At 44.0% G+C, this 15,105-nt stretch overlaps 1 protein-coding gene across 2 annotated transcripts in view; it reads left to right on the forward strand.

The window, feature by feature from the left end:
- The first annotated feature begins 1,536 nt into the window (after positions 1 to 1,536).
- The window catches only part of GXYLT2 (glucoside xylosyltransferase 2), a 41,932-nt gene continuing 28,363 nt past the window's right edge, over positions 1,537 to 15,105 (forward strand). The window contains exon 1 of one of the 2 annotated variants that reach the window (XM_072989437.2): positions 1,537 to 2,189. In XM_072989437.2, coding sequence (XP_072845538.2) covers positions 1,837 to 2,189 — 353 coding nt within the window. In that variant the 5' untranslated portion in view covers positions 1,537 to 1,836. The remainder of the gene's footprint in view (positions 2,190 to 15,105) is intronic. The other variant, XM_020791073.3, reaches the window with a different exon arrangement.

Here is a 15,105-nt window from a genome sequence, read left to right on the forward strand (position 1 = left end):
TTTCTGCCATTTCTGCCTGCCTGCTTACCCTCTCTTGTCTGACTGAAGGTGGTGGTGGTGAGGAGATGGAGGAGGGCTAGCAGCTATTGAATGTTCATCTACTCACCTTTTCCCCCTAAGGAGATAGCTAACATTGGCCCCATAGACAGTGAGTGAGTAGTATGGGGAATAGGTGGTTGAGTAGCTTGCCCAAATTCTCCCCCATCACTACAAAATCTGGACTCAGCACTACCATGATCTATCACTGGTAATCTACAGATGTCAATCTTACATCCATTTCTTTGTAAGTAAGGCCCCTTGAATTCCATTGTAGTTACTTCTGAGTAAACACACAGAGGATTGTAGCCTCAATCTAGCAGCTGTGTCCAGGGTACTCATCGACAGTCTCAGCTACAACCCATGGCATTTTGCTGCCTGAGGCAAATGACACAGGACACCTTTCTTCTCTCCACATATGGAAGCCAATCCCTGCTTACTTCAGTGTCATCTCCTGCACCTGAGGCAGCAGGCTGGTTTGGAAGTCCTGGAAAGGCCGTACAGCATGTGTTTTGTATCTTCCAACAAAGAAGGGGGGGACTTGTCCTTGCTACACGTATCAAGGTGCTTCCAACTTACTGCAATTGTACAAATAAATGTCCTGCTCAGCTCCTGCAAACACATGGCCATGGCTTCCTTTAGGAAGTCAAACAGTCCCACATTTGGTCTTCCTCTTTTCCTGCTTCCTTCAGCTCTTCTTAGAATTACTGTCTTTTCTAGCAGGTCTTGTCCTCTCATCATCTGCCCAAAGACTTGGACTCAGACTTGAGACTCTGACCCAAAGACTTGCCATCATCTCTGCTTGTTTGCCTTTCTGACAGTCCAGGGTACCCACAAACTAGGCCACGGAGGTCCAGCGCTTTCTTGCTCTTCACCTCAGGCTGATAAACAGCATACAGTGCCAGCCTTGGCTATTGGACTGCTATGAAGTGCACAGGGCAAGAGTTGGAGGTGTGGTGGCAGAAACATTTTTTTTTAAACAGAGGACAGTCCTCCCTTTGAGGAGCTGCCAGGGGGCACCCTTTCCTTGGAAGATGGCCTTTATTTGGAAGGTCATCCAGTCCAAATCCAGTTGAGGCATAAGGAGGGGAATAGGGAGATCTTGACGTTACCAGCACTCACTTAGCAGGACCTCGACAGCACAGGCAGCAGACAAACAAGCCATCTTCTGTGGCCGTCACTGGAGTGAGATGCATTATAATTTTTTAAAAATTATCATTTAAAAAAAAAATCAATACTGCATCTGCCTACATAACTTGTTGCGGGCCACCCGGTTGCTTAGAGTTACGGCAACTCTAGCTGGCTTCTTTCTTTCCTCTTTTTCGTTGACGTGTTAAGTCGCACCCCCCCCGCCACACACACACACACACACACACATACAGGCAGGCTCAAGCGGGAGAGAGGGGGCGTGGAGGGCTCCCTTCCCCCTTAGAGGGCGAGGTGCTATTCTGTACTTTACGGTAGGGGCTTCTCCCGCCGTTGCCGCCAGCAGCAGCAGCAGCGTCGTCGGGGCTCCTCCCTCGCCTTCCTCTCGGCCGCAGCGGGGCGAAGGGGCAGGCGGGTGGGTGGCGCGAGGCGCCGCCAAGCTCCCCTCCCTGGCGCGCGCACGGTGCCCCGGGGGAGCCGCGAGGCAGCCGCTTGCCCAATGTCAAAGCTGGCTCGCCCTCGCAAGGCAGCGAGCGGGAGGGCGATGGTGAGGAGGGGCGAGGCGGCCTCTCGGGCTTCTACTTCTCCCCTTCCTCCTCCTCCTCCTCCTCGCCGGGGCTGAGGCGGCGGCGGCGGCGGCTGCCCGGCGCAACGATGAAACTCTACTGCAAAGTGGTGGCCCTGGCGCTCTGCCTGGCGCTGCTGCTCCTGCTCTACCTCGTCGTGGGCAACTCCGAGGACGACGACGACGAGGAGGAGCCGCCTTTGCCAGGGGCCAGAGGAAGTCCCCGGGCGCCGCTGCCCTCCGGCTCCCGGCGGGACCCTCTAGCCCCGCTGCTCCCAGAGCCCCATTTCCGACCCATCCCCGCCGCGGCGGAGCGGGAAGCAGAGGAAGCGGCGGCTCAGGTTTCCAAGAGGCAGCAGCAGCAGCAGCAGCAGCAGCCACGTCTCCACCGCAAAGCGGGCCGGCGGAGCGCTGCTGCCCGCGGGAAGTTTGCGCCCGAGAGGTAAAGTCAGCCGCCTTCCGTCCCCGGGGGCCTGACCCTCCCCCTTGCCCTGCGGGTGAGCCGCCGCCTCGCTTGAGGAGGGCGGCGGGCTAGGGATTTTGCCAAGGGTGGGCTGGCTGGCCTCTCTGCTTCGTCCGCTGCTTTACTTCCGAAGAAACCGGGTGACTCCGTAGTTTGCTTATCCCATCCTCTGTGCGGCGTGTTTTGCATTATCCCCCTTTTCAATCTTGGAGGGAGGGTGGAGGATCCCACTAAAATCCCTTACAGTCTTTGCTAGAAGAATTGCAGCCCCCAAGGAAGCCAAAAAAGCCAACGCTGGGCTTCTCGGTTGTGACCCCCTTTCCTTCTAGAGCCAGCTTTCTACAGAGGTTCGCCAAGCACCTTCCCTCTGGGTTGTTAGGAATCCAGTTAAGACCGAGTGATATAAAGCTGCCTTCTACTGGTGTGGATATTTCCCTGAGATGTGAAAGTGGATTTTAATTCGTGTCTATTGCATTTTTCTGTTTATTATATAGTGTAACGCTAATAGGGTGGGGTGGGGTGTAGAAGTAGAAATAAATAAACAAACAACTGAAGTTGACTGGAATGCAATGGAGATCACAGGGAAATACTTGTTAAGAATTACACCCTTAATGCCTCTTTATAAATACAGATTACTCAGACCACCTCTTGTACCTGGTGTGCAGCCACTAGTCGGCTTATGTGAAAGAGATGCATGCCACACCAGCAAAAGGTGCAGACATTTAATGTATTCCTAGCAATTGACCCCGATCGGTGGGAAATTGTATTTCTCTCACAAGTACAGTATATAACAGTTTGTAATGCTTGCTGATTTGTAATTCCCTAAGGACACTTTACCACTTGACTTGGGCTTTCCATAGCCTGCTACCAAACTACATGCAGTTTTGTGTCAGTTCTAAGTGACAAGTGAGCTTTCTGGGGAATTAGATCATGATTTTTTTTTACTTCTCCTGTGTCTGCAGGAAAGCTTTGCTGCCTGAGGCAGGAGACCAAGTGGAGCCTTACCCTTTCAGTCATCCATGTCAAAGTGCTTAGCATACAAAGCCGGTAAAATTACTTGGATTCCTGAGGCATATAACCCTATATGCACCTATCCACATCCCTGGCAATAAGAGCGCAAAAGTAATGAAGTGAATGACTAACAGTTTCCTGTCCCTTTTATGACATCCTAAACCTGCTGCCTAAGGTAGCTGCCCTGCCCTGCCTAATGGCTGTCAGCTTCTGTATGTTGTGCTGAAAAGAGTTTACCTGAGCCACTTACAACTGATACAAGGCAATCATACCTAATTACAAAATGTCAACGGGAAAACAGCTTGATCTCTAAGATCACATCCAGATGGAGGAAGTTGGGGTGGTCTGGGTTGCGTTTAAAAAGTTCTTCAGCGCAATCTATTTTATCTCTCACCTGAATAATCCTTCTATTCACACTGACTGATATTTTTTGTCTCCTGTGAGAAAGTCCCAAACAGGTCTTTGGATCACTCCATTTTGTTCCCTTCTGATCAGTGACACTCCCCCTTTTACCCCCTTCCCTCCCTTCTCTTGTGGCCCTCATTCAGTGGGCCATGGTGGCTTTCCTCTCTTTTTATTCTCTTTCCTCATTTTTTGCAAAGTAAAAGAAGTTACATCGCAAAATAGCAATATTATCTTCCTAGCATGGTAAACATCAATGGTTCTTAACCTTGGGTTACTCAGGTGTTTTTGAACTGCAACTCCCAGAAACCCCAGCCAGCACAGCTGGTAGTGAAGGCCTCTGGGAGTTGTAGTCCAAAAACACCTGAGTAACCCAAGGTTAAGAACCACTGGTATACATAATACTGCCAATGTATCTCGTTTGTCTAGCATAGTGCTGCATCAATAAGAATATATGTATATAAATACACACATGCGCGTACACACACACACACACACACACACACACACACACACAGATGAAAATATAGGAGGGGCTTCTCTGTCACCCCTTTCAATGCCACAAACCACCAAATACATCACAGAGTTGTCACCTCAGATAACACTACCCACACCTCTATTTGGATGCAGACTAACTATCTGCACAAGCTCCAGAACGGGATAACAGTGACAGCAGTGATTTGTGGCTGTACCTATAATGGGGTGCGTATATGGAAATGTACATCCCTTCTGGTTTCTCTTTAGATTGTATAAGTTGTTCAGCGGCTGATAACATTTTCTGTGTGATTCATCTGCTCAGCACTGTTTTGTTTTTGATGGTTTTGTTAAAGAGAAACCTGTTCTTAGTCCCAACTAGAGTAGACTCAATTAATGAATTAATGAGACTTGCATAAGTATTGACTCAGCAAGTCTCACTCAATGACTGGGATACATATAGTACCTGCTGTAAATAAATTCTTGCCAGGCACTTCCATAACAAACAATGTATGTGGTTTTGTATCTTATGATTTGAGTGAATTGGTTCCAGGCATGACTTTTGGGGGGTTTGCTAAGTAATACAATACAAAACATCTCCTCCCTCTAGGCAGAAAATTTGTAGGGTGATGCTGTGGGAGGAAAGAAAATGGAGATTTTCTAATTCAGCATACAGTATCTTCTTTGATTTCTATATGCCTTTTCCATCTCTCTCTCTTTGCTCTTGAGCCTAGTGACTGAGTGGATTGATAACTCTTTAAAGATAAGCTTCAGTCAGAATTTTAAAGAGAATTAAAAATATATATTCTCCTTGACTGACTTTTCTTTTGAAACAGCCATGACTAGACTTAGGAAGGCAATGTTAAATATTAGTTGCAAGGATAATTTTGCCTATAAAGGTACTTCTGATTTTAAAAAAAACAGACCTGTTTAATTTGAATGTTTAAATAACAGGTAGTGCAGGAGTAACATACAATTAAAACAAAACGAAACATTAATGCTTGATCCACATTTGGGCGCAGTACCTTAGCCTCCCTATTTTTGCATTCTTTGATACTCAGTGTCATGTGGTGGATAAAGTGATGTACTAGGATGTGAATTTGAATCCTCACGTAGCCATGGAAACTCATGGGGGTTGGGGCAGTCTGGGTAAAACTACTCCTTAAGCATCCCATTTACCTTGAAAGCCCTGTTAGGATTCCTGTATTTCAGCCTTAACTTGACATCACATAACATACACACATTTATGGATTCCTGAGGTCAAATATGACAAGGCGTTGAAGGTCCCCCATGTTGGAGTCTCCTGGCTCCTCTTGCAATTCTCTCGTAAGAAGCCACGGGAGTGGCAGATGATTTGGGTCAGTGATTCACAACATTAGTCAGAGCTTTGGGTTGCCAGTTCTTCGGGCTGGAGCTCTCAAGAGTCCCTTAGCCACCATGGCCGGTGGCAATGCCTGATGGGGAATTCTGTGATTTTTGTTTGCCATTCCCACTCCTCCCCTCCTGTTTTACATGCTCTGCAGATTGCTCTAATGGGAAAAGGCATTTTCCCCATGCAAATGGTAAAGCTTAGTGTTACCTGCTTGCGTTGTTTGGGAGCCCCATTTTCTCACACAGATAGAAGATGGCACTGGAGAAGTTCATTTTTCTGAAAGAGAGATCAGCTCTGAGTAGCAGTTCTTGAATTGGCACTACCCAGTTTGGTGTACTACACAGAATGATGGACTAGGACTCAGGAGGCCCAGGGTTTTGAATCCCGCTTGGCCATGGAAACTCATTGGGTATGTGGAACTGGTAAAATCACTCCTTAAATATCTCACTTACTTTGAAAGCCCTATTAAGGTTCCTAGAAGTCGGTTCCGACTTAACAGCACATTTAACAAGAACAAATAGCAGTACTGATTAAGTTACAGTGACAATTTAGAATAGCTCTCTCAACACTAAAAGTTAATTTGTGCTGTCCCCCTCCCGCATCTCTCTCTCTCTCTCTCTCTCTCTCTCTCTCTCTCTCTCTCTCTCCCACACACACACACACACACACAAACACCAGTGTATCAAAATTAAAACAAAATGCTTGGACAGGTGTGTGCTTTTGCTGAAGTTAGTAGAGTAACATGAAGCTAAATAATTAGCTGAACAGTCAACATGCCTTTAATTTATACATTAATTGCTTATATAATTGCAATTAGAAAAAAATGTTGCAATTTATGCCTCTTACGCTACTTTAAAAAATAGGATGAATATAAAATGCTGGAAAAGAATAGGCTTTTAAACTAAGGAAGTATACATAATTGATATGTGATTTCTCTGGGTTGAAAAACTATTCTCCCATCCCCTTGCTCGCTCAGTGTGACCTCATCTATCAAATAAACCCTGTGAGTCTTTGATTCATGATTTCACAGAGAGGTTCTGAATGAAAGACTGCCCCCTTCTCTACAATCTTATTCTTTACCCTATTAAAGCGGCTGGTTTCTTACCAGCATTGTATCTGATGGAGAGTGAAGGACGTTTACTGTGACCAGGAGCGAGAACATCATGGACTGAATTCAAATGGGGGTATTAAGGCAAGATTATTTTCCATTAGTAACTGTACCTCCTGAAGTCATTTTTCTTCAAAGCCTATCTCTTAGATTGTCGTGGACATTTTGGGCAGTACTAAATAAATGAGGATTTATTTGTGTTTCATTTTAAAAAGCCACCATCTCCAAAAATGTTTCTTCCTCAGTCTAGGCAAAGTAAATAAACACATAATCCTGTAGTGGAGTTACACTGGTTGAGAAGCTGTGGTAATAGCAGATGCCAGTCTGTGCCAGTGGCATGTGAGATATACCACCATCGCATGGGATATTGTGGCTCAAGTGCACTGATAATGCAGTGCTGGCTGAAGGTAGCTGTCAAAGGCAAAGGTGGCCACTTTCCCATAATTCCATGCAGAGAAGTGGAGTGGACTGGCGTTTGAATTTTACCCAGACACTTCTCCACTGCATTCAAGGGGAGCGAATTCCCCACAGTGGAGGAGAATGCCTGAGAGGCTCAGGAAGGATAACCAAAGGGCTGCCACAGTTGTCCAGACGCCTAGTATCCCATTCACTCCGAGGAATCGTATGGTTGGCTCTGCTGTTTGGAATATTTCACAACCAGCAACATGGATCTGTGTGCTCTCATCTGTTTTTATTCCAAGCAGACTTCTGTGCCTATGACTGATAGTTCTGCCGCAAGAGGTGCTGCTAACATAGAACTCGAGATGTGAGGGACACTGAATCCTTTATTGAATAACCATGCTGGCAATAGTGTAAATTTGCTGCATGCGTTATTCAGTTAGTTGGAGTATCTGGTTGCAGAGCCAGGGATGCAAGTTTAATTTCTCACTGTGCCTTCCAGGAAAAGAGCCAGAATCTTTTGAATTAGGCAAGCTGCAAAGTCCCAGGATGCTTGCAGAAAAAGGAAATGGTAAACCACTTCTAAGTACTCCTTCTCTAGTTTTGAGAGGCCTATAATGGAATAGCCATGCACACCATCCCAGCTTTATTTTGAAAAGAAGTTGTTCAGTTGCGATTTTCCTCCAAATAACAATACTTTTTCAGATGTTCTCTATGGATAACTAAATATAATATTTTTTTTCAGTTGCAGGTAGTGTTTTTGCACTGATATGGGCACAGAAAGAAAGGGATGCTATGATCTCGGTAGCCCCCTTGCTTATAGCAACAAGATCTCTGAGGCCAGATTTGCTCAGGCCTATCCTTAGGCCTATTCCTGATCCCTGCAGGGTCAGAAGACCAGCAGTCATAAGATCGAATCCACGTGATGGAGTGAGCGCCCGTCGCTTGTCCCAGCTCCCGCCAACCTAGTAGTTCAAAAGCATGCAAATGCGAGTAGATAAATAGGGACCACCTTGGTGGGAAGGTAACAGCGTTCCGTGTCTAAGTCGCACTGGCCATGTGACCACGGAAGATTGTCTTCGGACAAAATGCTGGCTCTACGGCTTGGAAACAGGGATGAGCACCGCCCCCTAGAGTCGAACACGACTGGACAAAAATTGTCAAGGGGAACCTTTACCTTTACCTAACCTTGCATTTATCTCTTCTTATAGTGTTATGCTGGAGAGGTATAACTGGGAGTGTCCAGTTTACTCTATTCAGTAATGTTATAGAGATGGACACCCTCATGCCAGTTCGTCCTTTGGCAAACAGGTTTCAGTGGTTGCCTGCCCCACCTCCTCCAGTGGGCACCCACTCAGGGTCAGCGCCCAAAAGAGGCAGGCTATGGACGCTGGGGTTCTGCCTCTGAGTGAGCGCCTGCCAGAGGAGCTGGAGCTGGCAATGAATTGGCATGAGTTGGCAGTTCATGCCTCTGTTAATCTCAGGACTTTTGATGGTCTTAGACTATAAACCCCAGAAGTCCTAAGAAATACCATAGCTTCTTGGGATTTGAAACTAAGGCTTCTCGGTATGATAGTCTAGTTGGGGAGGGGGAAAAGAGAATAACATGATCTTTCCACAAAAAGCAAAAGGCTAACTAACTTTTACATGAACTTCATGTTCCAAGCTCTGAGTTGGCTCAGGTAGAAGGCAAATTGTTGCCTGCTCCAGGCTGTTACTTAGGTTTCCATTGTGCCTGACGGTGGAAGCCCCTCTATCATTCCATCTTGAACTTCTGTCCTAGGAAAAGCTTTAGTGAGTGAAAAATCTGTTTTGTTTGCATTTCGGTGGAAACACATACTTCCTAAAACCTAGAAATTGCCTGGATTGACTTAGCTGCTGAAAACCATATGTTTGAAAAAATTGCAATGCTATTTCCAAAAAGAATGATAAATGCATGCAAAATGCATGCATTTAGAACAGCAAACATCAAAACTACATGTGTTTGAAATAAATTGCACAAAAGTGTCTGGTGAGGTAGGAAAACAGAACAGTGTTTTCCACTCAGCATGAGTGGGTTTTCCACACCAATGAAGATGGGGCATTTAAACAGTTTCAGCACATGACTTCCATAATTTTGCTGCATCATCTCTGCAACATCAGCACACTTTGTGTGGCTGGGAGGCACTGTTGTTATTGTCCTAGATGCTGGGAGTTTTCTTGTTGCTGCTCTTTTCTTTGCTTCTAGGCTGGACGAATGTACATCGTGGGAGATATACTAGCATAATGGTGGCATGTCCCATTTTGTGTACCTGATTTGTTCATATATAATGGCTGAAATCCTGTAAGTTGCACTAGAGTAGGCCCATTGAACTGGTCAGGAGAACTAGCTCCTCCATGAGTTCTATTAATTCAAATGAATCTACTCTGGATGTGATTAGCTTAGTAATTTGCAACTAGAGTAGGCCCACTGAATGCATGGAATTTAGGGAGGAATTCACTCACCAGATCCCCACTGATTCAGTGGGCCTACTCTAGTCATGACTTCCTATGCTAAACAACAGGACTTCAGCCAAAACTGAGATTGAAATGTAGATTTTTAATGGAAGGCAGAGTTTAGGCAAACCTGAATACAATACCGTACTTAACAGTTCAAGCAGACATTAGGAACCTGCCTTCTAAGAGATACCCAGCCAATTTTAATCACTTGAAGATTTGCATGTAAGTTTCTGTTAAGTGTTTTGTTTGCTTTAACAAATGGGCAATTTTTGGCTGATATGTTCTGGGCATTGACAGCTCATTCATCTCTCTACATTCACTTCAGTTGCCCTAAAATGATGCCCAGAAGAAATGCGAGAGCAGAAGTTCTCACATTCTGTTATAGCAGTGGTTCTTAACCGTTTTGAAAGAAGCGCCCCCTTGAGCCATAGAGGAAGTTATCATCGCCCCCCTCCCCGCGGTGATGATATCTTATTTATTTATTTATTTATTTATTTATTTATTTATTTATTTATTTATTTATTTATTTATTTAAGACACTTAAATGCAATGACCCCTGAAAACAAAATTCAATTCCAAGAAAACGAAATGCCCCCAAAAAGTAACATTTAAATGATTTAGCTGCAAGCGAATTTTAAGATGCAAAAAGAAATATAAAAAGGGCATAAAAACAAACTGCAATGCAGGAACTAAAAATTTCAAGACAAAAACTCTGAAACTAAATTAAGATTGTAGGAAAATATATGTTCATTGTAAAAAGCCTGCAGCCATCTTCACAGGTTTGGCTTGCTCCAGCGCCCCCCTACCGCCCCCCTTCTGCTCCAGCGCCCCCACACCGCCCCTTTTCGTTCTACCGCCCCCCTGAAAAATGAAATCGCCCCCTGGGGGGCATTATCGCCCACGTTAAGAACCACTGTGTTATAGCACGTTGTTCCAAACATTCTTCCTATATAATTATATTGATACATTGTAGTAAATTATGCAATTGTAGGATCGGCTCTTCTTATCAAATACAAACCAGATTCGTGCAAGTTGCTACATGGAAGTAACTTCCATGTAAGGATTTATTGCTGCTTGATCCAAAATATATGTGGTAGATAAGCTCCCAGACATGTTTCATGTTCCAGTCCTAACTATAAAAAAAGTTATTTTAAACCAGCCTCAGTAAATATGTGGTCCAAGACACACTTTCCAGTGACATTGGGACTCACTTCTGAGGCTTACCTGTGTTCTGTGCCCATCAGACCACTTATGTAAAATGTATGATGTTGTGTTCACAAGATAGATTGGGGAATTTCTGCTAGTATACTGCTTATTACCAAGTTTCCCTGAAAATAAGACAGGGTCTTATATTAATTTTTGCTCCAGAAAACGCATTCAGGCTTATTTTCAGGGGATGTTTTATTTTTTTCATGTACAACAATCTACATGTATTCACATACTGTTGTGTCATCTTCTTCTGGTTGCTGCACAAGGGTGGAGGGCGGGGTTTCACTTAACTGGGGCTCATTTTTGGGGTAGGGCTTATATTACGAGCATCCTGTAAATCATACTAGGGCTTATTTTCAGGTTAGGTCTTATTTTCGGGGAAACAGAGTAATAATAATCATGTGCCGTCAAGTCAATTTTGACTCATGGCGACCTTTTAAAGAGTTTTCCAGGTAGGAAATACTCAAAAGTGGTTTGCCATTCCCTTCTTTTGGGGGTGCCATGGGACTGTGCAGCTTGCTCAAGTCTGCAGAGGCTGTTATCTATTTACAGGAAGCAACAGTAGGGAATCGAATTCCCAACTTCTGGCTCTGCAGCCAGATACATAAGCCACTGAGTTAGTCAGCCAGCTAGTATACTACAGTACTTAAAAGCATGGCATTTCCAGAAATTTTAAAGCCATGGAGTGGGTGTGTGAAGGGTAAAAATTTGAAAATAAAGGTGCAGTAGTACGAGTACTAATGTTTTCCAATTGAAAGTTATTTTGTTATTTTAGAAACATAAAACTTATGTATAAAATTTATAGATATAATTTTAACGGGCATAAAATCATCATGTTTGACATATCAAAATTGCAGTTGATGTTGGCATATTAAAATTGCAGACAATAATTGAAAACTGATTTTAGTTTTCAATTAACTAGTTACATGTCTTGCTGCTCATACAGTATCATTGCTTAAGACAGTGGTCCCCAACCTTGGGCCTCCAGATGTTCTTGGACTACAAGGCCCAGAAGCCTTCACCACCACTTCTGCTGGCCAGGATTTCTGGGAGTTGAAGGTTGGGGACCCCTGGCTTAAGAGACATCCTGTCTGTGCTAGCAGACTGTATGTTTTCCAGGCTGTTAGTTCTGGAGAACTTCAGCAATCAGGCTGACACTTCTTTTGCTATGGCATCTGAGAACATTATGGCTCCCATGGCAGCAATGGGCATTTCTCATTTGTCTTCACAGGTCTTGTTCTGGGCATTTAGTTATGTCGGTGTAGGATTAATCTGAAGGTAGAAGGGATTAATACAGTGTGTTCACCTGTCAGTACTCTGGAGTCGTGTCATTTTGTGCCCTGAATGATAGATTTGTTGGGACTGCCCTCTCTTGATGGCTCCAGTTATTTCTAGATTTATTTGGGTGACGTTGGTTCCAAGCATCTTTTTGAAATTGTGATTGCCCTTTGGAATACAGAACTGATTCAAATGACCAATAAGCTATTGGAAATGTTGTTGTTGTTGTTGTTGTTGTTGTTGTTGTTGTTGTTGTTGTTGTTGTTGTTGTTGTACATCTTGTTTCTCAGCATTGCTGGTGCATGGGGCAGACCAAAAGATCAACCTTCAGCATTAGAAGTCAGGTCCTGAAAACTGAAAGTGAGACGATGACAGGTTTGCAAAATCATTGACATTTGAATTTCTGGAAGCAAATTAGCAGCTCTAAGCAATTGTTTTAAATTGGTGACCAAAGATTTTGGAACAATTTGTATGGTGACCAAAGATTTTGTCGAAATTTGTATGGGGTGGACGATGACCTGATCTTGCTTCCATAGTCTTTTAATTTCTTGCCTTAATGTGTGGTAGTTGAGTGTTTTTATCGTTTCTGTGTTTCTGCGGTGCCTTGCTCTTGAAACTCCAACATCTGTAAGGTATGTTTTTCTTTGTTGCTTATCCAGAAGCGTAATATCCAGCTTCTTGAAATCAATAGTTTTATCCATGATAACTTGCTTGCTAGCCTTTCTATGGATTGCTGTCCTATTCCCTGCTAGCATTGGTACTTCAGTTTAGGGCAGCTCAAGAGTTCTGTTCTTCAGTGCTGTTAGCCTACATAATCAGGCTGTTCTACTGTCCACCATTGACAGAGGGTTGCTTTGAGTGGTGGTGATTATTGCTACTCCTCCTAGAATCCTCACATAAGCATGGCGGCTTGTAGGCTTGTAAGCAGCAGTAATTTATAGACAGTTCTGCTGAGAGTAGCTTATAGATAGCCTCTTCCCCTGATTGTTAGTCAGGAATGCACCAAAGAAGGCACCAAGAACATAGTTGGAGAAGAACATAAATCTCATCAAATGTGAACAAGCTTTTGTTTTAGGGTCCACCCAATAACACTGACAGTGACTCAGCAATATTCTTTCTCTGAATTTATTACATCAGCTGTTTGTCAGCCAGAGGGATTTGTCTGGTTAGGCCAAGGCCATCCTTTCCCAGTTGTGGCCCCTTGTGGTATGTTTGCATCACACTTTGCCTAGGAAATTGTTTCCATCTGCTTTGAATTGGACTCCATATTTGTGTTGCATAACAGTCTCAGGAGATGTCCAGGAGTTTTGCTTTGCTGCAATTGTTTGGATGAGTTTCAGTTGCTGCAGGCTGGTTGGGTAGATTTACTGTATTTATTTGTATGCCTTTTCTTTAGATCCTTGCCCCTCTTAGCTAATTGTAGTTTGCCATGCCTGACTTATCAGTGCTTTGGCTAATGTTTCCTATAGAAAACGACTGTCTGAGGCCTTTCAAGAAGCAGGGTTAAGTAGCTGCTAGATTCAGAGTCTTGCTTTGTTGGTACATTCCCTATGGAGTTGTTTCCCTTGGGAATTGTGTCTGGCCAATGATTTCAAGATGTTCAAAAGCAGAATTTAGCATGCTGCTTGTGTGGAGCGCAGTACCTACCATTCCTCAGCAGTCATGGTTGGTGGATGAGATAGCTGGAAGATTGTTGTTGTTGTTGTTAAAAAGTTTTTGAAAAAACTTTTCAAGGCTCTGTTAAAAAGGCACAGAAAAGCTTTCCATCACACATTGCTTCTGATTCAGGTTAGAAGTGTACACCAAACAGGGAATAAATTCAGTTGAAAACAGTGGGACATACCTCTGAGTAAACATGCACAGGATTGTGCTTTGTGTGCAGATAGGTTTGCAGTCTAGTGTTCCCGTTATACTCAAAAAGGTGAACGTTGTAAAGCGGGAGGATACTTCCTTGGAAATAAATTGCACTTAATTCAGAGGATTCATGGTTACCAGCAGGCTATAAGATTTCTCAGCCTGCCTTTTGACAGATAAGCTCTGTTGTGCCTGGATCTGGAACGGCTCAAGATTGATAGGACTCAAGCTGCGTCTAAGGCTCACGTGAGGTTTATCTAACCCTCCCCCTGGCAAGCAAAGGCATTACATCGTGTTCCATCTTTTCACCACAACGCGCACACTCGCTCAGATGATCATATCAAGACGCTAGAAGCTGTGGACTCACTTGGGGGTCTGAAACAGTCAGTACAGCCCCTTCCTGATGCAGATACCATGGCACTTTCCAAGTGATGTTCTGTAGCAAGTGCTCCTCCAGGCTTTAATGTCGTATTGTTTGAAGTGCTTAATGCCACGTCATGCTTAGGCTGGCAGCCAAATTGCACTTCCTAGGAGATAACTGTGTAATAAAGATACTCTTCTTCAAAGCCCTCACTGCTGTATCTAATTTTTATGGCAGCTGTTAAAAATCCCCCCCTCCCCGTATTTATATGATTCCTGTCTACCCTTCCCCTGAACCATACACCTGGATCAGGTCTATTGGTAGAAAAGAGTTGCAGATTATCACAGTGGGAATTTAAAGCAGAGTATTCTTGTTTATGTAATCTTGCTGGGTTTATGCTCCAAAGCTGTTCTTCTTTCAACCCACATTCCAAAGGGGAATCTTAGTCATACTGTATTCAGAAGTTTCACTGAAGGCCAAAGCATCTGTACTTGTTTCTCTTTCTTCCTCTCAGTGTTTCCCAACCCATTGAGCAGAGCTAATTCCAGGATTTATATCTGAGATTGGTTGAAACCTTGGAAATGTCTCCAAACCTTTTGAGGACGGTATTTTTGAGCAATGGGTGGCCTCTCTTAATGAAGGAAACTTTGCTTGAACCCACAAATGCCACAGAAGGCCTGAGATTACATGTGGGAACCTGGGAGTACATATGGGAATAGGCAATGCATGCCTGTTCCCACATGTACTCCCAGGTTGTAGCTTTAAAAGAAATAGCCATGTTAGTCTATACAACCATACCTAGCAGAAACAAACGAAAAATTCAAAAGACAAAAACATTGTGGCACGTTAAAGATTGTTATATGTTAAGGTACCTCCAGACAAATGTGAAGTGCATGTGTAGGGGACAGGATTGCAGCTGAAGATTGATAAACACATAGTCAAGAAATAC

The sequence above is a fragment of the Pogona vitticeps genome, chromosome 2 (assembly GCF_051106095.1).
Source record: "Pogona vitticeps strain Pit_001003342236 chromosome 2, PviZW2.1, whole genome shotgun sequence".
Taxonomy (NCBI): Eukaryota; Metazoa; Chordata; class Lepidosauria; order Squamata; family Agamidae; genus Pogona; species Pogona vitticeps.